The sequence below is a fragment of the Schistocerca serialis genome, chromosome 5 (assembly GCF_023864345.2).
Source record: "Schistocerca serialis cubense isolate TAMUIC-IGC-003099 chromosome 5, iqSchSeri2.2, whole genome shotgun sequence".
Classification (NCBI taxonomy): domain Eukaryota; kingdom Metazoa; phylum Arthropoda; class Insecta; order Orthoptera; family Acrididae; genus Schistocerca; species Schistocerca serialis.
The window spans coordinates 469156136-469183653 of record NC_064642.1 but is presented as its reverse complement, the minus strand read 5'-3'; the positions used below and the strand labels follow the sequence as shown (position 1 = coordinate 469183653).

The 27518-nt window shown below is 46.6% G+C and overlaps 1 protein-coding gene across 1 annotated transcript in view; it reads left to right on the top strand.

Moving 5' to 3' along the window:
* The window catches only part of LOC126481116 (chondroadherin-like protein), an 84254-nt gene that overhangs the window by 6335 nt on the left and 50401 nt on the right, over window positions 1-27518 (top strand). Inside the window, exon 2 of the mRNA XM_050104650.1 lies at window positions 18484-18738. Within this exon, the coding sequence (XP_049960607.1) occupies window positions 18484-18738 (255 nt within the window). The remainder of the gene's footprint in view (window positions 1-18483; window positions 18739-27518) is intronic.

Genomic DNA, 27518 nt, shown 5'->3' with positions numbered 1-27518 from the left:
AAGAAACGAACGTTCCTTGGTTACAAAGAAAGTCTAAATAGTTACTTTATAAGAGAGAAAGAATAGAAAGAAAAACAGAGAGAATAACAAACATAATTACTTACATCAGCTATGAGAGCAACACTTTTCCCTTCTGAGGTCAACTTCAACACTGAGCAGGAAATCCATTATTGTTTTTGCTACAGTCTAGCAGGAGCAACAACTGCCATTATTAAAATATCACAGATACCCATTTTCATAGGCTGTAAGAAAAGCTCTCGCTAAAGCATTGGATTAAAATAGGCCTGAAAAGCTCCCTTCTTGCACTATGTGCATATTATTAGAAAACGACTGTTTCCATAAAATCTTTGCAATATTAAACACAATTTTGTCATGGTCCTTAAACCTAGACGTATTTTTAAGGATATAGGATTAAAGGGAAAGTTAATTCACTCTTGGGCCTAAAAGACCCCCATAATTCATCCAAGGGTTAAAGTCGTATCTGATGTCAATACTGCCAGTTACCTGTTGCGTTAAGTCTGTGTTCAAATACGTTAGTTGAAAAAATGCAGTAGCTAAATTATTAAGTATCAGATAAATAACGTATTTCACTGAAAACTCTTCTCTTCAGCGAGGCCCTGGTCATACCGGAAAATGCCAATTTATAATCGATAAAAATATGGACATTTATTTAATTTAGCAGATACATCAGCATTAATATTAGGTTATCTTTACACTGCGAGTAATGAAAAATTGAAGGATCAGGAAATTTCTCTTTAAACACTCGACATACAAATCTACGCTGCATACTCACACACTAATGAAGAGTTGTAATACTCGTACTTCTCAGTGGCTCAACGGCCTCATATTAGTCCTTCGTTGAACCCCACTTTGGCGACTTGATTATTGCTAAAGTATCCCACGAATCATACCGGCGAACGGGAACCTTCAAATTAACCGTGGAATTAGAATCACGTCTCGTTATTGCCGAATCTTTACATCACTGGGAATTGAAGGATAGTTTAAAAACAGACTGAAACTTTCCGTGGTCCGAAACTGGGATTCGATTCCGTGACATTTTAGTTTCCAGGCACATGCCTTAGGCCAAGACCATCACGCCTGACAATGAAGTGGAAGAAAACCATTACCAAGCTGTACCGGTACGTCAACCGTTAAATGGCAAGCAAATCCCACAAATGATAGTGGGATTTTTTAATACTAAATAAGAATTTAAACTACACAATGATTCTTCAGTTTGACATTTTGGGTACAGAAATGACAGCATGTTAGTAAAATTTTTTTGAAAAGAGTAAGTTTGCGCATAATAAATTAATTCAAAAGAAAGCAAATATGGCAAGGGCTAAATGGAAATACTAACCAAACTAACTACACTGTTTCACAGTAAAGAATTAAAAAAAAAAAAAGCGTAGTGTCACACTCCACACAGTTTTATGTTGATAATCTTGATAAACAGAATCATTTTCAACAAACTGGCTCCACTGATAGAGAATATATGATACTGCAGTGCCTGTGTTATTAAGAAGTACGATCGTACTTCTTAACAACATAGGCACTGCAGTACCGTATTTATCCACTGCTGCTAGGCAGCGACTTTCGATTAAAATGTCCTCCTCCTGTATGCGAATTACATAACGTGTACGACAGCTGGCTGTGACGCAAGAACGACGGCGTATGGAATTTAGGGTTTAGCCGTGGGTCGTGAACACGTAGCCAGTACAGTTAGGACGACCATTCGCATAAAGCGGGAAATCCGGGCTCGAGCCCCAATGGGCTACAGATTTTCATTGTCGTCATTCTATTATACATCTTATGTTTGCCCCAATAAAGATTATTGCGGCCTATGATGTCATGATTTTTTGTAGGGATCTCATACTTGTAGATTATCATCTCTGGTCGGATATACGCGTATTCTTGTCCTGAGTACCTATCAAAACTATTTGAAGGACGGCGAAACCACGAGTGGGCGAAAGACTAGGACGTCCATGCCTCATCATCCCAGTTCATCAAATTTTCTAGTTCCAGATTGCACTGATGTGGATCGTAGTGATTAATGAGTTTAAACGATCTTCAGCAAACTCCGAGGCTTCGCCACTCTCTAAATCAGGACAGGTGAGAATCTGTGGCAGACGTGATTACAGAGTACAATACTGGTGCAAGTACAAGTGTTTCGGAGCACACCGTTCAGGGCCCCTCGTTGAACAGTGCACAGCGCTCAAGTGGTTTAAGTCATACCTAACTGAAAGAGTGCAGAAAGTTGAAATAGGCTGTTCACATAATATGCAAGAAACTGGTGATTTCTCAAACTGGGGAACAATCAAGAATGGGGTGCCGGAAGGTTCGGTCTTGGGTCCTCTGCTGTTGTTAATATATATTAATGACTTGCCATTCTAAATTCACGAAGATGCAAAGCTGGTACTTATTGCCGATGATACAAGTATAGCTATCACACCCAACAGACAAGAATTAACTGGTGAAATTGTAAACGATGTTTTTCAGAAAATCATTAAGTGGTTCTCTGCAAATGGGCTCTCATTAAGCTTTGACAAAGCACAATACATACAGTTCCACACAGCAAATGCAATGACACCATTAATAAATATAGACTTTGATCCGAAATCGGTAGCTATGGTAGAATATTCAAAATTTCTTGGTGTATACATTGATGAGGGGTTGAACTGGAAAAAACACGCTGAAGATCTGCTGAAACGTTTTTGAGTTCAATCCGAACGAATTCAAAAGTAATAGCAGTGTACATGGCTACAACACTAGGAGAAAGGATGATCTTCACTACTCAAGGTTAAATCTACACTACTGGCCATTAAAATTGCTACACCAAGAAGAAATGCAGATTATAAACGGGTATTCATTGGACAAATATGTTATACTACAACTGACATGTGATTACATTTTCAGGCAATTGGGGTGCATAGATCCTGAGAAATCAGTACCCAGAACAACCACCTCTGGCCCTAATAACGGCCTTGATACGCCTGCGCATTGAGTCAAACAGAGCTTGGTTGGTGTTTACAGGTACAGCTGCACATACAGCTTCAACGCGATACCACAGTTCATCAAGAGTAGTGACTGGCGTATTGCGACGAGCCAGTTGCTCGGCCACCATTGACCAGACGTTTTCAGTGGGTGAGAGATCTGGAGAATGTGCTGGCCAGGGCAGCAGTCGAACATTTTCTGTATCCAGAAAGGTCCGTACAGGACCTGCGACATGCGGTCGTGCATTATCCTGCTGAAATGTAGGGTTTCGCAGGGATCGAATGAAGGGTAGAGCCACGGGTCGTAACACATCCAAAATGTAACGTCCACCGTTCAAAGTGCCGTCAATGCGAGCAAGAGGTGACCCAGATGTGTAAGCAATGGCACCCAATACCATCACGCCGGGTGATACGCCGGTATGGCGATGGCAAATACACGCTTCCAATGTGCGTTCACCGCGATGTCACCAAACATGGATGGGACCATCATGATGCTGTAAACAGAACCTGGATTCATCCGAAAAAATGACGTTTTGCCATTCGTGCACCCAGGTTCGTCGTCGAGTACACCATCGCAGGCGCTCCTGTCTGTGATGCAACGTCAACGGTAACCGCATCCATGGTCTCCGAGCTGATAGTCCATGCTGCTGCAAACGTCGTCGAACTGTTCGTGCAGATGGTTGTTGTCTTGCAAACGTCCCCATCTGTTGACTCTGGGATCGAGACGTGGCTGCACGATCCGTTACAGCCATGCCGATAAGATTGTCATCTCGACTGCTAGTGATACGAGGCCGTTGGGATGCAGCAAGGCGTTCCGTATTACCCTCCTGAACCCATTTATTCCATATTCTGCTAACAGCCACTGAATCTCGACCAACGCGAGCACGAATGTCGCGATACGATAAACCGCAATCGCGATACGCTACAATCTGACCTTTATCAAAGTCGGAGACGTGATGGTACGCATTTCTCCTCCATACACGAGGCATCTCAACAACGTTTCACCAGACAACGCCGGTCAACTGCTGCTTGTGTATGAGAAATGGATTGGAAACTTTCCTCATGTCAGCACGTTGTAAGTGACGCCACCGGCGCCAACCTTTTGTGAATGCTCTTATAAGCTAACATTTGCATATCACAGCATCCTCTTCTTGACGGTTAAATTTCGCGTCTGTAGCACGTCATCATCGTGGTGTAGCAATTTTAATGGCCAGTAGTGTAACTTTGGCTCAGAAGGGGGTAAATTATGCTGCCACAAAAGTCTTTGGTCACTTACCTAATACCATAAAAAGTCTGACAGTTAGCCATATAGATCCTCCGATATCAGGAAGCAGTAACTACGATACAGATAACTTGTAAGCTCAGTTTGCAACCTGTTGCATGCTTCGTTTGTAATGCTTCCTCCAGTGCCTCCTTTGCGTGTCAGTAAAGCCTGCTCCTGGCTTACTGCATTTGTTTAGCAGGTACGACAACTTCATGTTTTTGGTCTGATTTTCTTTCGCTTTGTGTAACTGTACGTAGATTCTTGTATGTTGTGAAAAATTATTTTATTTATCTTTACTTCAAGCTATGCTCATTAAATCCTAGGGTATTCCTCCCCCGATTATTACTTCGACGAGGTCGTTTACGCAAAGATCATGCGTTGGTGATGGTATCCTGGTGCTTCTGATTGTGAATAAACGTGAAAAATCAAACTGATCACTGAATGAGGGATAACATAATAATTATCATGTAGGGGTTTACTAGGTTTTGCTTTCTTCGTTTGTGCAACGCCTTTCTCTCTTCACCATAGCACTTTTTTTCAAATATTGTCTCTTTTCTTTACAGCTGTATAATTTCTGTCCTATAATTTTATGAACTTGATATCTAATTTGGTCTTGTATTCCTCTCTCGTATTAAATACATTCTGATAATCCACATTTGTGGTTAGCTGACTAGTGAGTTTGTTTCATTCCTGCACTGTACGTAGATTGACGCAAACATTAGTCTGGTGCATAAGTTCGTAACGTTTTTGTTTTGCATTTTGGTACTCCGACTGCTATGGGCTTATTTATCGATTGTCGTTTTTTATTTGTAATTCACAGTTACTATTTGAGTTTACATGTTGTCATTTAGAGATAGTGAGTGGAGCTGTGGACGCTAGAAAGTGGACTGCTAAGTCGACAAATCGGAACATTTCCAACATATTCTTCTGTTAGATATCAGTAGAGGGGTGACAGAAGCAGAGGCAGTCAGAAACATTTGGCCCCCCTGGGGATATTGACACAGGACAGGGAACGACAAGAAATCGTTTTAAGAAGGATCGTTTTCACATTACTGACTCTCCCCGTTCATAATGCCTTCGTAGTTGGATGAAGAAAGTTTAAACTCATTAATCACAATGATCCACGTCAGTGTGGTCTAGAACTGGCAAATTTGATGAACTGGGATGATGAGGCATGGACGTCCTATTCTTGTCACCCACTCGCGGTTTCGCCGTCCTTCAAATAATTTCCATAGACACTCTCGACAAGATGATGATGAAGTCCCATACTCCATAACAGAGCGTAAGGGAACGATGCGAGAGACCCCGCACCGGTCCTAGTGGAAGTGGTTTGGCATTGCCTTCCTCCGACCGTAATTGGGATGAATGATGATGAGGAAGATGACACAACAACACCCAGTCATTTCGAGGCAGGGAAAATCCCTGACCCCTCCGGGAATTGAACCCGGGACCCCATGCTGGGGAAGCGAGAACGCTACCGCGAGACCACGAGCAGCGGACAAGAGCACGCGAATAAAGGGCCAGAGATGATAACCTGCAAGTATGAGATCTCTACAAAAAATCATGATATCATAACCCGCAGTAATATTTATTGGGGCAAACATCAGCTGTATAATACAATGACGAAAATGAAAAACTGTGCCGGACCGGGGCTCGAACCCGGATTCTCCCCTATACGCGAGTTGTCGCCTTAACCATCGTACTACCGTAAACCTTTGTCAGCATTGTGATATCTGAGTTTCTTCCGGCGTTCACAATGTTCAAATAACTTAAGGGAATGCAGCCGGGTGACATCGTCAAATAATGGCCGATATTTCGACTGGTGACAGCAATGTCATTTTCAAGGCAAAAGTGCAGCAGGAAAGTTCTGGCAAGGAAATTTAAAACCTAGCTTTGCAGAGCAATTCCGGAAAGCTAACACACACAAAAACTAAACACTAGCGCCACCACACCAACGAAAGATTACCAAAACCAGAAGTTATAGATAGCGGAAATTACTGAAAAACGAGTTAGATAAATGGTTCGAATGGCTCTGAGCACTATGGGACTCAACGTCTGAGGTTATTAGTCCCCTAGAACTTAGAAATAGTTAAACCTAACTAACACCTAACTAACACACATCCATGCCCGAGGCAGGATTCGAACCTGCGACCGTAGCGGTCTTGCGGTTCCAGACTGCAGCGCCTAGAACCGCACGGCCACTCCGGCCGGCCGAGTTAGATAGAGTTAACTGTGTCCCTCTGTTTTTTGTCAAGACCGACAGTAGGATTTCGGGCTGAATTTAAGCGAAAACCTCCATTTTGCACTATCGACCAACTGTGCACCGGGTGGCTGATGTTAATACCGAGCTTACAGCGAGGATTGCGGCCTTCCTGCCTTACACGGGGAGCATTTCCTATAAGACTGGTCTTATTTTGCGAAAATATAATGTGAACTGTGTTTTACGACCTTCATCTAAGATTAGGGTCCTTTTAGGTTCCGTTAGGAATGATCTTGGTTTGCGAAAGGTGGGTGTCTATCGTATTCCTTGCAGCTGCGCCGTTTCGCATATTTGTCAGGCTATCAAGACTTTGGGGACCTGGGTACTGAGCATAAACGTCACACACGCTTACAACAGAAGAGCATATCGGCTATTTTTTGGATTAAAAAATAAAATATTTATTTACAACGGTTAACTGTTTCGGTTAGAATGTGGACATCTTCAGACCCTTAATACCATGATGGTTGTGAACGGAGCAGGTGATATGGCTCCATGAACATCAACTGAGCAGTTGACGTTCGTGGGGTCTTGTAAAGCAAGCAGTTGAAATTAAATTATCAAGTAACCTTACTGCTTAGATTTTGCTAGGAATCCTGCTCTCTCTCCTTCATCAAAATTGGAGGGACAGAGTTAATGCTACCTCACGAGTTGTTCAGTAATTTTCACTATCGATAACTTCTGGCGTCGATCATCTTCGGATAGTGTGGTGGCGCTAGTGTTTACAGTGTTTATGTGTGTTATCTTGAATTCTTCTGCAAACTGAGATTTCAGTTTTCTTAGTACAGCGTTTTCTTGCTACAGTTGTGGCTTGAAAATGACAGGGTAATCTCCTGTCGAAATTTCGACGGTTGTCGATGACGTCACTCGGCTGCATTCCCGTAAGTTATTTGACCTGTGCCAGCATTGCTCGACTTCCGGCAACATTTCCTCTGGAATCTGTGATACCATGATCTATGATGTGTGGAAGATTTTGAACTTTCTCGCGTTATTGTCACGTGTCACTGATTGTGTCCTCTGATAGACGCTAAACTTCTGTAACTTCAAGCATCAATTGTGCTGTTTCAAAAATGGTTCAAATGGCTCTGAGCACTATGGGACTCAACTGCTGAGATCATTAGTCCCCTAGAACTTAGAACTAGTTAAACCTAACTAACCTAAGGACATCACAAACATCCATGCCCGAGGCAGGATTCGAACCTGCGACCGTAGCGGTCTTGCGGTTCCAGACTGCAGCGCCTTTAACCGCACGGCCACTTCGGCTGGCTGTGCTGTTTCGATTACTTTCCCAATGACATTAATTTTACCGGCTATAAACGTCTGGTGACTTACGTTTTGTTAACATTTGCTAGCCAGTAAATATTGTAAATATAAACGCGTTTTTCATTGCTGTAGATTACAGCATGTGTACTTACCTGTTGAGAAATGACATAGTTAAATAGTAACATTCTCTCGGTACAGAGAAAGAAACTAATCAATGGCAGTGAAACCATATTAAGACGATAAATTACGTGTTTCAGCTCTTCAGGTCGGAGTCCTTCTTGCGCTAACCCGCTAAGTGGATTCCAGTAATCGGTCATTGTGTTTTGGGAAGCAAAAATTACATTAACTACTTGCTGCATCTACGAGGGCTGCCCAGAAAGTAAAGCACCACTTTTTTTTTCCTCAGTCGAAAACAATACTACGAATGCGAAACATTACGCGTGTTTTATTTGAAGTCTCCTGAGTGAGTGCGCCAAGTTTCCGTCTCTTCCGACAGATAGCGTTGCTGCAGGTCTCAAAATGGCGTCTGTAGGTGAAGTACGTTACAAGCATTGAATCTCTCGCTGCAGAGAAAGAAACTATGGAAATATTCACAAACGCTTGTGCAAAGTCTATGGAGCGTCTGCTGTCGCCAGAAGCACGGTTACTCACTGGCCACGGAGGGTGAGGTCATCAGAAGACGGTTCGGCGGCGCTCCACGATTTGCAGCGGTCAGAAGGACCATCCACAGCTGTCATACCTGTCACTTTGCAGCTAGCTTCCACTTGTTTGGGCCATTAAAGGAAGCCATTCGTGGAAGACATTTTGAGGATGATGAAGAGGTGATTCACGCAGTGATGTTCATATGTGTGTGAAATCTTATGGGACTTAACTGCTGTGGTCATCAGTCCCTAAGCTTACACACTACTTAACATAAATTATCCTAAGGACAAACACACACACCCATGCCCGAGGGAGCACTCGAACCTCCGCCGGGACTAGCCGCACAGTCCATGACTGCAGCGCCTAAGACCGCTCGGCTAATCCAGCGCGGCATTTATACAGTGAAGCACTGGCTCCGCCACCAGGACAGAGCATACACGCCCTTGTTTCGCGCTGGAGAAGGCCATAGAACTGGATGGATATTACGTGGAAAAATAGGGTGTGTAGATCAAACACTATTTTTTTGGTGTTTGTGATTCGCATTATGTTCAGTAGAGAATTGTCGGAGAAAGAAAATGTGGTGCATTACTTTTGGGAAACCGTCGTAAAACAGCTGTCAGAGTGAGCATCGCATACATGTGAGTCGAGTATTTATCTACTGTTCTCTCACTAACTCTTGCCTCAGTATTTCGAATCTATTATACGAAGGACGTTAATATCAGTTTTCACCACATGAATGCTTTGCTGAAACGGAAGCAAGTAATTCGCCTTCGTCAGCCACGAGAAGCAGTGTGGGAAACCGCACAGAGCGGCACTATAGACGGATTGCCTGCGAATCCCTCGCGCCTTGATGAACTAGCCTCATTTGTAGTCGCTGTTAAGTTTGCGCCAAGGCTCGCTTGCAATGCAGATGACCTCTGCGCTGCGAGATCGTTGGGGCAGGCGCTGATACCCGCCGGCGGACATCACGTGAGCGTTGCTTTGTTCCGTGCCCGTTCCTCGGCACTTCTCGCCGCCCCTTGAGTCACGAACGTTGCGCAACTTTCACTGCGGCTCGTTTCTCTTATCACCCATCTGTCGGAAATAGGACGCTTTCCGCGCCGGGCTACGAAGTTTCTCAAACGGGCCCGCAACCTGTTTACCCTGTTGACGCACAGTTTTTCTTAGCAACACACCTAGTGGCGTTGTGGGCATGTGCCTTATACCAAATTCTGTTCCTCAGGGTTCACTCCTGATTGACTCTATACCGAAATCAGAATGACAAAATGACTGACAGCTAATTGTTTACAGGACGGCTACCACACCAATCACCAGTCAGGAAATGGATTTGGTTTCGCCTTCCGTTCTTTTTACCATTGTCATATCACTCTGCTACCTCGGGTATCAGTTACCAAATTATATTGTGGACATCCATTGTGGTTAGTAATTCAATTGTGATTCGTGTCCGATGTGTCACTTGTTTCTCTGTTGTGTTTATTTTACGCAACAGAGTCTGCAGCTCCGAAAAGTAACAAGACCTACGATTCTACAGGACGAACTGAACCAAAACAAGACATTAACGGGGAGCGCTGGGATGTGTTCAGGCGGCCGCAGAAGCATATGCGTTTCTGCCACTGTGCGCATGACGTCAGAGGAACACTTCACGCTTATGCTGTGTATGTTAGAGGCTGTATGATTTCGTGAGTGTTCTCGTTTCGTTTAGTCACTTTTGTGTACCGCTAGCAGATGAACTGCAAGTGAAAGTGTTTTCAATGTGGACAAGCAATGCCAAATTGTGTTGTTGTTGGCTGTAATTCTCACAATCGCTAGAATAAAGGGACTGAAGTAGTACTTCATGCTTTCCCTGGCGATTAAATTCTGCAAAAGATCTCGCTATTGAAATGTTGTAGAAAAGACGCTGTAAATGCTGAAAATTTCATTTGTTTTCTTTTTTTAATCAACTTTGTCTGTTTAAATCTGGACAAGTTACAGTATGGAGCTCTAACGTTCTAGCAACAACAGAATAGAAATTTACAACTACTCATTTCAGTAGAAACTAAAACATACTACGAGTAGAAATAAATTGCGTAAATGTGCAGTCCAGATGCTATAATACTGTTCCTGAGGGGGACGCTGTTCCTTATTGACCTCATAACGTCAGCCAATGGCAGCACAGAACGCTTACTGCCCAGTGTTACTCTTCTACCATCTTCTATGTATCCAGTACGGAACCGGACAGTTATTGTTACCATAGCTATACTACGCACGCTAGTAATTCAGCTGCCAATTAGTACGTTGCAGTCTATGTTGTGGCACTGTGACAGGGTTTTAGCCTTCAAGGCTACCCACGATATGGATGCTGACAGTTCAGAACAGGGGTTAACGAGCTTGCACAGGATAGCATGTTGTCAACTACAGCCAACATGTTCTCGAACACTACGAGTGTGTGCTACTCGTCAGGACAATACAGGACTACTATTCGAGTACAATTCCAAAGTAACTTGTCAGCCTGACAGTAGACCCAAAAATGTATCTAGACATACTGTATTCAAAAAGGCATTGAAAACCATCAAGAAAGGAGAATGAGCCGTGGTCAACAATAAATCCACATTTACTGTGACTCCAGAAATCAGCATGCTCACCCAGGGAGTAATCACAGGTCACAACAGCAATATACCGACAGAGTAGACAAGATGAATGAGTCCGCTAGGGGGCCCACAGGGCCCCAAGCTATTGCAGCCCATTCTTCCTGCCCGAGCTCCATTTCATTCGCCGTGCCCCTCCTTTCTCATCCTTGCTCCTTCCTCGCTGCCCCCTCCTCCCCCTCTCTCGGTATACTTACTAATCTCGACCTGGCTGTCTAATTCATTTCCTGTATTCCTTGTGGTTTTATTTCCCTATCCTTTTTTCTTTCATCCTTCTTGTCGTTTTTGGTCACTCATTGGGGTTTGACCTCCACTTCTAAATTTTCTGTCTGTAGTGTGAGCCAGTTGGGGAAGAACTCCCCCCCCCCCCCCCCTCCTCTGTGTCTACGGCGTGGATTCCTCCCCTCCCTTCCTTCCACTTTTCCTTCCTTGCTGTAGCTCAACTCTGCCCTGCTAGGTCACCACCATTTGTAGCCAGTTTGTGTGGTGGAGCTGTTATGTACCCATCTGGCTGAGCCCCTTACAACACAGGGATTACACTTCTGATACTTGAGCTGTTGCCTTCCCATACGTGCCTGGGAGCTGTTACTTGTCATTCTGGAGCATCGGAACTCCTAGAAATGGCCACATGACAGACGGCTCTTGCTGTGGCTAGGTGGCGCCCATGGCAAGAGCTCCTGATCGCAGTGGGTGGCATCATGGCAGATGCTTTGCACATGAAGCGCATTAAGATCCAAAAATCTGGCCATTCTCTATGGCTGTATCTTTGAATGGTATCAGATCATTGAATGCTGCTTCATACAACCCTGTGACCTTCCATACCCTGGCTATACCCTGGGAGGAGGGGCAGGCTCGCCAGCAGGGAGTGAAACACTTTCCCCACTATCTAGTCTGCACTATGACAGACGACGACACATTCACAACCATAAAGCCATTTTTTGTGGAAAATATCGAAGACAAGTATGACGAAGTGCAATCTCAGTAAAATGTGATCGAGTTCCCTGTTGATAAAGCTTCTTGTGCCGCCCAGTCTGCAGCTCTCCGTGTCCATCACCGTCTTGGCGACGTCCCAGTGTCTGTTACATCTCACCAACCTCTGAAAATGGTCCAGGGACTCATTTTTCGTTGGGATCTCATCCTTGAAACTGATGAGGAACTCCGGGCTAATCTGGAACGACGGGACGATCATTTCGTTCAATGCGTATAGAAGGGTCGTAAGGACAGCCGCACCAATATTGCTGTCTTTATTCTGGCTTTCGAGGGAGATACCCTCCTCCCAGAGAAGGTGAAGGTCATGTGTTATCGGTGCGACCTGAAGCCATACGTCCTACCACGAATGAGGTACTTCCAGTGCTTGTGTTTCTGGCACATATTTTCCTTATGTACAGTGGACCCTCCATATGGTGACTGTGACACCTACTCCACGTGTGGAGTCATCGTGTTCTGCCACCTTTGTGTGTAAATTGCTACAGCCGTCACTTTCCACACTCACCAGATTGCCCAGCTTACAAGAAAGAGAAGAAGATACAAGAGTATATGCCCCTGGGTGGTCCATCTTACACTGAGGTTCGTCAAAAATGTGACAAATTCCACCCTGTGTCGATGACTTCTACTTTTGCCTCTGTTATTTCTTTCCCCCTCCCCCCAATCCCTCCTGAGACGCCACCCCCCCCCCCCTGGCGTCTCTCAGGCTGGAGGCCTGCTACCACAACTCACTGGGACACAGGCTGTATGCCCCAAGGTCCCCACTCTCTTTCAGTTTCATATCTTGCAGAAGCCTGCTCTTCCTCTGTGCTCTGCCCTCCTCAACCTATGAAAGAGAAGAAGAAGACCTCCCCAGTGCCTCTGGAGGTGCCATATACCCCCCTAACAATCTGAGTCTGACATCTTATTTATGGAAGTCACCTCGTCATCTTTAGTGACAGGTGGTGACCCAGCAGTGTGATTGATTTGCTTCTTAGTTGGATACCCACTCTGTGATTATTAAATGGAACTATATTGGATATTTCTGTCACCTCCCATCCCTTATTGTCTTTTACTCAGCAACTTGAGTCATTCTCCAGGGATCTCATTTTACTGATGCTCACTCATCGACTCTTCATGGGTTCTGTGCTTTCTGTTGGAACCAGGTCAGACGTTTGAGGGCTTCCAGTCGTGTCTGCATGTTGATCTGTATGGGTATTGCTAGGACATTGATCTGACTTTGTACCACATTGGAAGTGGTTGCCGTTTGGCTCCACTTGGTCTCTGCCATCACTGTGCGCAATCTCTATCTCCCTCCTGACAGGCCACCTATATCTGTTGCCCTAACTACCTTCCTCCCTTCCTCCTCCTTGAGGATTTTAATGGCCATCACTCTTTATGGGGCAGTGCTTCTTCATCTATTTGGGGCTTCCTAATTGACCAATTTCTTCTTAATGATGGCACTTTCTCTGCCATTGAACTTTCGCTCTCTTCTCCTCCCCTTCTTCTTTCCTTAAACTGGCCACCACATGATGACTCTGATAATGATCGCTTCCTGTTGATTCTCTCGTTCCCTTCCCGCCTCCGGCTTATCAGGTTTCCCCACTAGGCTTTCCATCATGCTTATTGGCCTCTTTATATCTCCCAGGACGTGTTTTCACCTTCTTTCTCAGGTTGTATTCATAAAGTTGTCCATGATCTGTAAGTAAGATAATCCACACTGCCAGCATTGCCACTCCATGCATGACAGGCCCCAGTCATCAATGGTCAGTTCCATGTTGGAGCAAGACTATTGCCACTGCTATCCGAGATAGTCGTCACACCTTGCAACATCTGAATTGGCACATCCTCCATCGGTCTTATTACCTGTAAATGTTTCCACGCCAAAGCCCATTACTTAATCAGATGGAACAAATGGGTATTTTGGGAATGCTTTGTCTGCTCTCTAGGTACTTATGCGCCTTCATCATGGGTGAGGGCTACACTCCACATCCTTCACGATTGTCAGTGGCAGTCTACCATTTAGGGCCTTGCCCTTCCAAGTGCCCTTTGTACAGATCGATCAGTTCTCATGTAACACCACACGACCCATTTTGCGACAGCAACAGCGTCAGCCTCCTATCCAGCTGCCTTCCTCCTCTGGAATCAGCGGACTGAAACTTCCCACTCACGTTTTACCCCTTGTCAGGTGGAATCCTTCAATGAACCTTGTACTGAATGGGAGCTTCTTCTGGCCCAGTTCATGTCCCACAGTCATTAAGAATGCGGGTTGGTACTGTTCTCAGCTCTCCAGGGACCCAGGAGAATGGTGTTCCACAGGCCTCTGTATTAAGTGTCCTTTCTGATCACTATTAATGGTTAATGGCCTTGTGACCTCTACCAGACTATTGATTGGTCACTCGTGTTCTGTATATGGATGATTTCCATATCTGGACTAACTCCCACTCGGTGGCCTCTGTGGAGTGACAGCTCCAAGTTGCCATCCGTGCTTCAACATCGACACTTTCGATTTTTTCCCCTTTAAGTCGAGATGGTGAATTTCTGTCGCTTTACTGCCGTCCATCCAGATCGAGAGCTCTACCTTGATGCCCAGCACCTGACTGCGATCCCCCAGCTCCGTTTCTTGTTCAAATGTTCAAATGTTTGTGAAATCTTATGGGACTTAACTGCTAAGGTCATCAGTCCCTAAGCTTACACAATACTTAACCTAAATTATCCTAAGGACAAACACACACCCAATCCTGAGGGAGTACTCGAACCTCCGCCAGGATCAGCCGCACCGTCTGCAGCGCCCTAGACCGCTCAGCTAATCCCGCGCGGCGTTCCGTTTCTTGTGTCCTCTTTTTGACAACATTCTTGGTTGCCCCATATCCATCATCTAAAGGTTAGCTGTTTTCATAAACTCAGTGATCTTTGCTTCCTTACCCACACCCCTTGGGGCATGGATAGTTCGACACTTCTCCATCTTTATCAGGTGTTAGTTCTATCCCATCTAGACTATGGTTGTCAAGTTTATGGATAAGCTGCCCCTTCCACACAGCTCCTTTTGGACCCAGTTCATCATCACAATATTCATTTAGCCACTTGTGCCTTTTGCACTAGCTCTGTCGATAGTCTTGGCTGACACTGGGATCCCTTTCCTTTCTATTCGGCAGTCCCAGCTTCTGATTTCCTATGCCACCACTATCTGCTCTTCCCCTGCTCATTCTTCCTGTCCTATTCTTTTTCGGCTTTGGTCCATCGCCCAGCTGCTGTCTGCCCTTGGGTGGATTTACCAGTTGAATTCCGTCTCGCTTCTCTCTGCTGTGAGTTCCTTCTCCCCTCCTTGTCCTTTTCCCCACGTTCTCTCCCGCCTACCCCCCCCCCCCCCCCCCCCACTCCCAGGTTAGTTCCTCGACCACAGATTCAGATGGATCTCTTCTGGGGCCCGAAACTCTCCATTGCTCCAACAGTGTTCCGTTTTTTGTTGCAAACGCTCTTACAAGAGTTTCAGGGTGCCATTATTTTTTTACACTGATGGCTCTAATCAGCCAATGTTGGATATTTCACATCTTCTATTGGTGTGGAACACCATCTCTTGCCTGCCACATGTGGGATGCTTACTGCTGTACTGATGGCCATCTATCAGTCCCTCTGCTTTATTAAACAGTATTCCCTCACCCAAGTTTATTATGTATGGACTCAATGAGTTGCCTTCAGACCATCGCTTAGTGTTATTCCTCCCATCCCTCGCTCTCTGCCATCCACAACCTTCTCACTGATCTTGGTGATGCTGCTTGTTTGGTTGATTTCCTTTATGTTCCTGACCACATAGGTGTCCAGGGTAAAGAACTTGCTGATCATCAGGCTGGGAGGGGGGGGGGGCACCACCTACCCCTGTTCTCCATGACCCCTCTGGGGGTGGATTTCCGGCTTTACGTAAAATCCCTCTTTGCTCAGTTGTGGGCTGACTCTTCGGACACTACCCTCCTGTCTAATAAACCAGTGCTATAGAGGAGTCTCCCACCATTAGGCATTCTTCACTCTGCCTCTCCTGGCGAGGATCTACCATCCTCTGCCTTCGTATTGACTGTATTAGGTTGACCCATGGTTTTTTACACCGCTATGAGCCCCCCATCCCTTTGTAGTTGCTGAGCTTCGTTCACAGTGATCCATATTTTGCATCAGCCTTTTGCCCCTTCACACTAAATATTCCCTCAGTTACACTATGTCGGTGTGATTGCCGCACAGACACTGTCTCCATGTACACATGCACCGTAATTACTCTACCACGCAAATACTAGGGGCTACACTCGTCTGGTATGAGACTTTCCTTGGGGGGGGGGGGGGGGGGGGGGGGGGGGAGGTCCACCAGGGGCCGAACCGCAAAATAACCCTGAGTTTTTGGTCCAGTGGGGGGCGGCGGCGGTGTGGGTGAACTGCTGTGGCCTGTTGTGGAGTTGTAAATCACACCCTTATATTAATGATCTCAACAGCTTTACCCATTCATTATAAGTGATTCCATTTCCTAATCGAGGATCCGTTTGCAGTAACAATAAACAAGGCTGAAGGTCAAAAGGAGGGGGCCAAGAGGAGATGGTCAAAGAGGGGGAGGGGAAGAGGGGAGAAGGGGAAGGAGAAGATGGACAGAGAAGGGCTGTGGAGGACATCGTGAAATCTAGGGGGCGACTGAAATCTACGGTGAGAGAGGGGAGGTGGAGGTCAAAAAGTGGGTGGGAACACAAGGAGATGGGTAAAGAGTGGGGGAGAAGGAGATGGACAGAGAGGTAGAGAGAGAAAGGAGGAGATCAGAAGGTACATATGAGGGGAAGTCAAAAAGTAAAGGGTGTGTTGAAATTGCTCTCCATAGTGCTTCGTAAAACAGTTAGTATCCAGGGCTGAAATATTGTCGTCTGCAACAATTCTATACAACGTGTCACTCTTATCCCCGCAGTAGGCCGTGAAACGTGACAACTCCATTGTCTACCTGCACCAAGGAGGAAATGAGGGCAGTGATTAACTTTTTTTTGCGGAAGGTGTTAAACCTGCGGAAATTATTAGTCGAATGCAAGCGCAATGTGGTGCAGCTGTTTACCACGATGCAAAACCTACGAATGGATAGAGAAGTTTCAAAGTTTCAATGGATAGAGAGCTTCAAACCGGGAAGAACTTCTCTATGTGACGAGAAGAGATCGGGCAGGCCATCGATGTCAACAACTGAGGACAATTTAGAAGTGGTTGAGGTATGATGATTGAAAACAGACGAATTACAGTGGACGAAATCGCCAATACTTTACATATCAGCCATGGTTCAGCCTATTCCGCCCTACACGACAGGCTAAATTTTTGAAAAGTATGTGCAAAGTGGGTACGGAAAGAATTGTTACCGCACCATAATACGCACAGGGTAGAGGTCTCTCGTAAACAGTTACCCCTTATCATCGCGAGGGAGATGGATTTTTACAGCAAATCGTTGCTGTAGACGAAACGTAGCTGCGTCATCACGAACTGGAAAGTAAGGCTGCGAGCATGGTTTGGAAACACCCGTCATCACCAGAAGTTAAGAAATTTAGTCGTCAGCTATCAGCTGGTAAGATTATGCTAACACTATTTTGGGGCATATAATGTGTGGTAGCCGTTTATTTCACTTCAAGGGGCGGAACTGTGAACAGTAAGAACTATTGTGATGAGTTGCGAACTAAACTGAAACCTGTAGTCAGACCCAAATGTCGCGGAAAACTGCGAAAGGGTGTCATCTTGCAGCAAGATAACGCTGGGCCATATTTTACCAAACGTGCGGCCGAAGCAATAAAGGAGTTGGGATTCAAAACGCTGACACAACCACCACACAGTCCAACCCTTGCTTTTTCCAAATGTTTGAACCATTGAAGGAAGCGCTCAGGGGAAGAAGATTCGCAGCTGATGCAGAAGTCATTGATGCGATGCAAATTTTTTTATAAGTGCAACCAAAAATTTTTTCCAACGGAATCAATAATTTTGTAAAACTTGGGACAAATTGCGTTGAAGTGCACGGAGATTACGTAGAAAATATATGTTTCAGGAATAAATACTCCTTTTGTCAAAATTCCCATCACTTTTTGACTTCCCCACGCATAATTCCCATACATATTTAGCAATTGCGAAGCGTTGCCGCATTTGCAGGCAAATAAGTATAAGTAAAATAGAACAAAATGATTCGGGAAGATGAAACAGGAAGACTAAAGCTAACTAGTGATTGTGGCTGCTCTTTAAGGGGTCAAATGAATTAATAATAACTGCAATATGTACATTAGAAATTTTCACGTGAATCACAAAGTGCTGAATGAAATCGGTTGTAGCAGGTGTACTGTATTGACGAGACTGATAAAACATAACGAGTACAAGAGACAAATGTCGACCCGCTGAAATTCTGATGTCAATCCAAAACAAATTTCTTGCATCATGAAGGCTGGTTGAGCCTTGACTTCCACTGCAGTCAGCTGCAACAGTCACGTGTTGCAGGGTGTGCGCCTGGCGGCCTGGTCCCTGCTGGTGATGGCTTGCGGGTGGCGGGCAGAGGCGGCGTGCCAGGGTCTGGCGGCTCGAGAAGGTGACGTCACTGTGCACTGCGACGGCGTCGCGCCGGACTGGGCCAACCTGACCACGGCCACCAGCGGCGTCGAGGTGCGCGGCCTGCAGCTGCCGCAGCTGGGCCCGGACTTCCTGGCCGGACACGTCCTGCCGCAGCTGACGCACCTGTACCTGCCCCACAACCAGGTACGTCCTCTTCGAAACTGACCCTGTATACTGAAGTGACAAAACTCGTGGAACACCTCCCAATACCTTGTCAGACCTCCTCTTGCCTGGCGAAGTGCAGCAGCACGACATGGCATGGACTTAACAAATCACTGAAAGTCCCTTGTAGAAATATTGAGCCATTCTGCTTCTACATCTGTCCATAACTGCGGAAGTGTTGCACGTGCAGGATTTTCTGCACGAACTGACCTCTCGATTATGTTCCATAAATGTTTGATGGGATTCAGGTCGAGCAATTCTAGGTGCTTCAGTTTGGAACCGCGCTCCTGCTACGATCGCAGGTTCGAATCCAGCCAGGGGCATGGATGTGTGTGATGTTCTTAGGTTAGTTAGGTTTAAGTAGTTTAAGTAGTTCTAAGTTTAGGGGACTGGTGACCTCAGCTGTTAAGTCCCATAGTGGTTAGAGCCATTTGAACCATTTTGGGATTCATGTCGGACGCTCTGCGTGGCCAGATCATTCACTCGAATTGTACATAATATCCTTCAGACCAATCGCGAACAACTGTGATCTGTTGACATGGTTCAGTGTCATCCATAAAAATTTCGTAGTTGTTTGGGAACATGAAGTCCTTGAAAGGCTGGAAATGGTATCAAAGCAGCTGAACATAACCATTTCCTGTCAGTGATAGGTTCACTTGGACGAGAGGACCCATCCATTCCACGTAAACATAGTCCGTCATCATGGAGCCACCATCAGCCTGCACAGCGCAGTGTTAACTTGGGTCTGTGACATCGTGGGAACTGATCCACGCTCTAACCCTACCATCAACTCTTACCAACTGAAATCGGGACTCATCTAAGCAGGCCACGGTTTTCCGGTCGTCTAGGGTCCTACCGATATGGTCACGAGCCCAGGAGAGGGGCTACAGACGACGTCGTGCTGTTAGCAAAGGCACTCGCGTTGGTCTACTGCTGCCACAGTCCATTAACGTCTAATTTTACCGCAGTGTTCTAACAGATACGTTCGTCGTATCTCCCACATTGATTTATGCAGCTATTTCACGCAGTGTTGCTTGTCTGTTAGCACTGGCAACCCTACGCAAAGGCCGCTGCTCTCGGTCGTAGTGAATGCCATCGATTTGGCCACTGTGTTGTCCGTGCTGAGAGGTAATGCCAGAAATCTGGTATTCTCGGCACACTCTTGACTCTGTGGTTCTTGGAATATTTAATTCCCCAGCGATTCCCTCACTGAAATGTCCCATGCGTCTAGCTCCAACTACAATTCCGCATTCAGAGCCTGTTAATTCCTTTTGTGCGGCCACAATCACATAGGAAAACTTTTCACATAAATCACCTGAGTACAAATGACAGATGCGCGGGTGTACTGCCCTTTTACACCTTGTGTGTACGATACTACCGCCATCTGTACATGTTCATATCGCTGACCCACGACTTTTGTCACCTCTGTATAAATGTAATTCGCAAGGACACATTTCAATACATATGTTCTCTGCAGGTCAAAAACGTAGCTTGTCCGCCCACTGGGGAAAATCACCACTTAGAAAAAAAAATATAGATTACACAAAATTGTAGGAACCTCTTCAAGAAGTTAAGCATTTTATGTGCACCAACAAGTTCCAGTCACATTAATGCGACCACCGCCTATGTTCGACGTCAACGTGCACTGACAGCAGGTGGCAGCACTAGCAGTGAAGGGCATACACTACTGGCCATTAAAATTGCTACACCAAGAAGAAATGCAGACGATAAACGGGTATTCATTGGACAAATATATTATACTAGAACTAACATCAGATTACATTTGCACACAATTTGGGTGCATAGATCCAGAGAAATCAGTAGCCAGAACAACCACCTCTGGCCATAATAACGGCCTTGATACGCCTGAGCATTGAGTCAAACAGAGCTTGGATGGCGTGTACAGGTACAGCTGCCCATGCAGCTTCAACAGGATGCCACAGTTCATGGCCGGCCGCGGTGGTCTAGCGGTGTTGGCGCTGCAGTCCGGAACCGCGGGACTGCTACGGCCGCAGGTTCGAGTCCTGCCTCGGGAATGGGTGTGTGTGATGTCCTTAGGTTGGTTAGGTTTGAGTAGTTCTAGGTTCTAGGGGACTTATGACCTAAGATGTTGAGTCCCATAGTGCTCAGAGCCATTTGAGCCACAGTTCATGAAGAGTAGTGACTGGCGTATTGTGACGAGCCAGTTGCTCGGCCGCCATTGACCAAACGTTTTCAATTGGTGAGAGATCTGGAGAATGTGCTGGCCAGGGCAGCAGTCGAACATTTTCTGTATCCAGAAAGGCCCGTACAGGACCTAAAACACGAGTTCGTGCACTATCCTGTTGAAATGTAGGGTTTCGCAGGGATCGAATGAAGGGTAGAGCCACGGGTCGTAACACATCTGAAATGTAACGTCCACTGTTCAAAGTGCCGTCAATGCGAACAAGAGGTGACCGAGACGTGTAACCAATCGCACCCCATACCATCACGCCGGGTGATACGCCAGTATGGCGATGACGAATACACGCTTCCAATGTGCGTTCACCGCGATGTCGCCAAACACGGATGGGACCATCATGATGCTGTAAAAAGAACCTGGATTCATCCGAAAAAATGACATTTTGCCATTCGTGCACCCAGGTTCGTCGTTGAATACACCATCGCAGGCGCTCCTGTCTGTGATGCAGCGTCAAGAGTAACCGGAGCCATGGTCTCCGAGCTGATAGTCCATGCTGCTGCAAACGTCGTCGAACTGTTCGTGCAGATGGTTGTTGTCTTGCAAACGTCCCCATCTGTTGACTCAGGGATCGAGACGTGGCTGCACGATCCGTTACAGCCATGCCGATAAGATTGTCATCTCGACTGCTAGTGATACGGGGCCGTTGGGATCCAGCACGGCGTTCCGTATTACCCTCCTGAACCCACCGATTCCATATTCTGCTAACCGTCATTAGGTCTCGACCAACGCGAGCAGCAATGTCGCGATACGATAAACCGCAATCGCGATAGGCTACAATCGGACCTTTATCAAAGTCGGAAACGTGATGGTACGCGTTTCTCCTGCTTACACGAGGCATCACAACAATGTTTCACCGGGCAACGCCGGTCAACTGCTGTTTGTGTATGAGAAATCGGTTGGAAACTTTCCTCATGTCAGCACGTTGTAGGTGTCGCCACCGGCGCCAACCTTGTGTGAATGCTCTGAAAAGATAATCATTTGCAAATCACAGCAACTTCTTCCTGTCGGATAAATTTAGCGTCTGTAGCACGTCATCTTCGTGGTGTAGCATTTTTAATGGCCAGTAGCGTATAAACCGCATCGGCGGTTCGCGGAAAACACTGCAGTCTTTGTCGTAATACGGAAACTGGGTGATAAATCTGACGTCCAAAAGGGCATGATCACTTGCTTTCGGGCCAAGGGTAGAAGCGTTCCCGAAATGGCTAAGTTTGTAAACTGTTCGCGTGCCGCATGGATAAAGTATACTGTACATGGAGCTACTCAAAACCGAAACCGGGGCAGCTGTGGTGCACCACGGGCCATAGATGTCAGGGGTGAATGAAGGCTGCGGAGATCTGCATGGGCGAACGGAAGCAACTATTAAACAAACTGCCTATTGGGTTCTGTCTCGGGTTCTTCGGTGACGTTTATCTAATGATTTTTCTGACGTTTCGCCAGCACAAGTGGCTGGCATTGTCAAACTTCACCCTCCATTGCCGGTGGTGAACTGGAGCCGAGCTCGCGGCCGCAGACTATATGTACCTGCCACGCCAACGTCCGAGGGCTTCTCCGCGGTCATTTCGGGTGCGGTTCTCCTCTTGCTACCTGCGACGGTCGTTCGCTGCAGTACGGGAAGCCAGGATCCGTTTACCTTAAGGCTTTCCTCTTTCTTGTTCAAACTGTTCGCGTGTTTTTGTATTTCTACAGCTGCTCTGAACATGCGCGTGTGATAGTGCTTATCTACAGCCAGAACTTCCGTATCAGCGAATTTTATTACGTGGTCGGTCTCATTCAGTGCGTGCTCTGCCACTGCCGATTTTTCCACCTGCCCCAACCTGCAATGTCGCTTATGCTCTTTGATCCTGGTGTTAATGGATCGTCCAGTCATTCCGACATAAATTTTCCGCATGTGCATGGTATACGGTATATTCCCGACATTGCAAGTGGGTCTCTTTTCTCCTTCGCCGATGTAAGACACTCTTTGATCTTCCTTGTCGGTTTGAAAATCATCTTTACGCCATGTTTGTGCAATATACGGCCGATTCTGTCCGTCACTCTGGGAACGTATGGCAGAAAGGCCGTACCTGACATTTCTTTTTCTGGTTCCTTACTTCGCCGAGTCTTTGGCTCTGATACACTTCTAATATAATTTGTGGTGTACCCATTGCTCCTCAGGACAGTTTCCAGGTGTTGCATTTCTCGTTTGAGGTGTTGCGGCTCACATATTCGTCCTGCTCGCGTTACGAGCGTATTAATCATGCCTCTTTTTTTGGCCTCGGTGGTGGTTTGATAGTTTGTGCAGTTATCGGCAGTGTGTGTCGGTTTTCGATACACGCTGTGTCCCAGGTTTTCTGCGTCCCTTGTGACCACCACATCTAGAAATGGCAGTTTCTTGTCCTTTTCTACTTCCATGGTAAATGTTATGTTGGCATGGAGGCTGTTCAAGTGTCTTAGGAAGTCACCGAGCTGTTCTTCACCATGGCTCCACACCATGAAAGTATCATCGACGTACCTGTACCACACCTTAGGTTTGCAAGTCGCCGAGTCCAGTGCCTGTGCTTCGAATTGTTCCATGAAGAAGTTGGCCACCACTGGACTGAGAGGACTACCCATGGCGACGCCTTCCAGCTGTTCGTAGAAATCGCCATTCCACGTGAAATAGCTCGTGGTGAGACATGCATGGAAGAGCTTTCTGATGTCTTGCGGGAAAATGGAACCGATGTGCTCCAGAGCGTCACTGAGTGGCACTTTCGTAAATAACGAAACAACATCAAAGCTGACCAGGATGTCGTTTGGTGCAAGTTTCAGTTTCTTCGGCTTCTCAATGAAATGTCCTGAGTCCTTAATGTACGTGTCCGTCTTCCCCACGTGTGGCTGGAGCAGAGAGGCCAAGTGTTTTGCCAGTTATATGTCGGTGAGCCAGGAGCGCTAACGATCGGTCTCAGTGGAACGTTGTTCTTATGGATCTTGGGTAATCCATACAGCCGAGGTGGTAGGGCTTCTGTGTTGCGCAGGTTTCTCTGTATGTCCGCCGGCAGAGAAGACGCCTTGATTAATCGATTCGTATTCCGAGTGATACGCTGCGTCGGATCTGCGTTTAGTTTTCGGTACGTCGTCGGATCTAATAGGTCTCGGATCTTTTGCTCATAATCTTCGGTCTTCATTACGACGGTCGCGTTCCCCTTATCGGCAGGCAGTACCAGTATACTCTTGTCGGCGTTGGGATTCTTAATGGCTTGTACCTCTTCTTTCTTCAGGTTGCAAGCTGGTGGTTTTGCTCCGCGCAGTATCCTGGCTGTTTCAGTGCGTATTTCCTCTGCCCTTTCACAAGGAAGGGTCCGAATGGCTGCTTCGGTGTTGGCAATGATGTCCTCCATAGGTATAGTTCTCGGGATGATAGCGAAATTCCCTTGAACAACCTCCATGCCAACATAACATTTACCATGGAAGTAGAAAGGGACAAGAAACTGCCATTTCCAGATGTGCTGGTCACAAGGGACGCAGAAAACCTGGGACACAGCGTGTATCGAAAACCGACACACACGGACCGATACCTGCACAAACTGTCAAACCAACACCCGAGCCAGAAAAGAGGCATGATTAATACGCTCGTAACGAGAACAGGACGAATATGTGAGCCGCAACACCTCAAACGAGAAATGCAACACCTGGAAACTGTCCTGAGGAGCAATGGGTACTCCACAAATTATATTAGAAGTGTAACAGAGCCAAACACTCGGCGAAGTGAGGAACCAGAAAAAGAAATGTCGGGTACGGCCTTTCTGCCATACATTCCCAGAGTGACGGACAGAATCGGCCGTATATTGCACAAACATGGCGTAAAGACGATTTTCAAACCGACAAGGAAGATCAAAGAATGTCTTACATCGGCGAAAGAGAAATGAGACCCACTTGCAATGTCGGGAATATACCGTATACCATGCACATGCGGAAAAGTTTATGTCGGAATGACTGGACGATCCATTAACACCAGGATCAAAGAGCATAAGCGACATTGCAGGTTGGGGCAGGTGGAAAAATCGGCAGTGGCAGAGCACGCACTGAATGAGACCGACCACGTAATAAAATTCGCTGATACGGAAGTTCTGGCTGTAGAGAAGCACTATCACACGCGCATGTTCAGAGAAGCTGTAGAAATACAAAAACACGCGAACAGTTTGAACAAGAAAGAGGAAAGCCTTAAGGTAAACGGATCCTGGCTTCCCGTACTGCAGCAAACGACCGTCGCAGGTAGCAAGAGGAGAACCGCACCGGAAATGACCGCGGAGAAGCCCTCGGACGTTGGCGCGCCAGGTACATATAGTCTGCGGCCGCGAGCTCGGCTCCAGTTCACCACCGGCAATGGAGGGTGAAGCTTTGACAATGCCTGCCACTCGTGCTGGCGAAACGTCAGAAAAATCATTAGATAAACGTCGGCCGAAGAACCCGAGACAGAAGCCAATAGGCAGTTTGTCAACAAGTGGCCACGAAAGCCTTAACAATTTTGAACTATTGAACAACTGACCGCCCAGATGAACCAACAGTGTCACCTCCCCTTCCGTTCAGTGAACGTTGCTGCGACTGTACTCCGCAGCAGGTGCCTGGTTCATGCACCAATGCTGACTCCTGTCCGTCGGCGACGGAGGATGTAATTTACACGCCAGTACGTCTACTGAGTGGCGACAGGTGGCCTTTCGAGATGAATCATCTTCTATGCTCCATCAGGCAGATGGAAATGGACTTGTACGGCGTGAAACATCTGAAAGCAAATACCCTGCAACAGTCTTCGGAAGGGTCCAGGCAAGAAGGCATTCCCTAGTTGATCTCGACATTCTGGAAGGCAGAACGGATCAACACAAGTATGCATCTATCCTTCGGGACCATGTCCACCCCAGCATGCTGTTTGTTTTACCTCAATACAGTGTCATGTACCAGTAGGACGATGCAATGTGTCATACAACTCGCATTGTGGGTGTGTGGTTCGAAGAACACCGGGATGAGTTTACCGTACTCCCCTGGTCATTAAACCTTACTCCAGTCAGACTCTGTGGGACCACTCGATCGGTCTGTTCGCACCGTGGATCCTCAGCCGAGAAACCTAGTGTAGCTAGTCACGGAACTGGAGTCGGCATAGCTCCACATTCCAATCGATACCTTTCACAACCTCATTGACTCTCTTCCTGAACGTCTCGCGCTGCGAAACATCGTTATTTAGACATTTATAACAGGTGGTCACATTAATGTGACTGGACATTGTATATTCGTAAGAGTTCAAAATGGTTCAAATGGCTCTGAGCACTATGCGACTTAATTTCTGAGGTCATCAGTCGCCTAGAACTTAGAACTAATTAAACCTAACTAACCTAAGGACATCACACACATCCATGCCCGAGGCAGGATTCGAACCTGCGACCGTAGCGGTCGCTCGGTTCCACACTGTATCGCCTAGAACCGCACGGCCACTCCGGCCGGCTTCGTAAGAGTCATCGGGTGCATTTCCTCTTGTGTTTCAGCAGCTATTTGCAATTTGTTTTGCAGTGAGTTGCTGGAATCATCCCAAACAAATACTGCTCATCATGTCTTTCATGTAACGCCTAGTGCTGACGGAAAGCGTCGGTTTGTTTAACGTTGCGAACAAAACGATTTTTAAAGCGTGATTTTACGTTCCCTTTCGATAGACATTTCCCAGATTTATCTAATGCGACAGCCAAACACGAAGAAAAACCAGTACTCCTATAGCGACTGCACCGCCCTGGCCGCGCTGACTGCTACCACCATGCAACAGCGCTGCTCAGTTGCTGCTGGAGTACTGGCTATTAGGAGGGACACTCTGTAGATATTCACGTATCAAAAAAAGTTTTGCTTCACCCCGGTTCCCAGAACTACTGAAGATAGACGTTGACTGTTGATATTGTATCACAGACACAGTCCCTTTGACTGTTCAGAGATGTCACTAAACCCGCCCAAAGATGTAAACAACCAGGCATGAGCAGCGCCTATTAGACGGAAGGAGTCCAACAGCAACCAGTCATTCCACCAGGAAGGAGGTAGACGGCTCGTGTTGTCTGTAGTTCAACCATGTCTAGACGGTCAATACCGCGGTTCGATCGCGTCCGCATTGTTACTTTGTGCCGGGAAGGGCTCTCAACAAGGAAAGTGTCCAGGCATCTCGGAGTGAACCAAAGCGATGTTGTTCGTACATGGAGGAGATACAGAGAGACAGGAACTGTGGATGACATGCCTCGCTCAGGCCGCCCAAGGGTTACTACTACGGTTGATGACCACTACCTACGGATTGTGTCTCGGAGGAACTCTGACAGCAACGCCACCATGTTGAATAATGCTTTTCGTGCAGCCACAGGACGTCGTGTTACGACTAAAACTGTGCGCAATCGGCTACATGATGCGCAACTTCATTCCCGACGTCCATGGCGAGGTCCATCTTTGCAACCACGACACCATGCGGCGCGGTACAGATGGGCCCAACAACATGCCGAATGGGCCGCCCAGTTTTGCCATCACGTTCTCTTCACCGATGAGTGTCGCACATGCCTTCAACCAG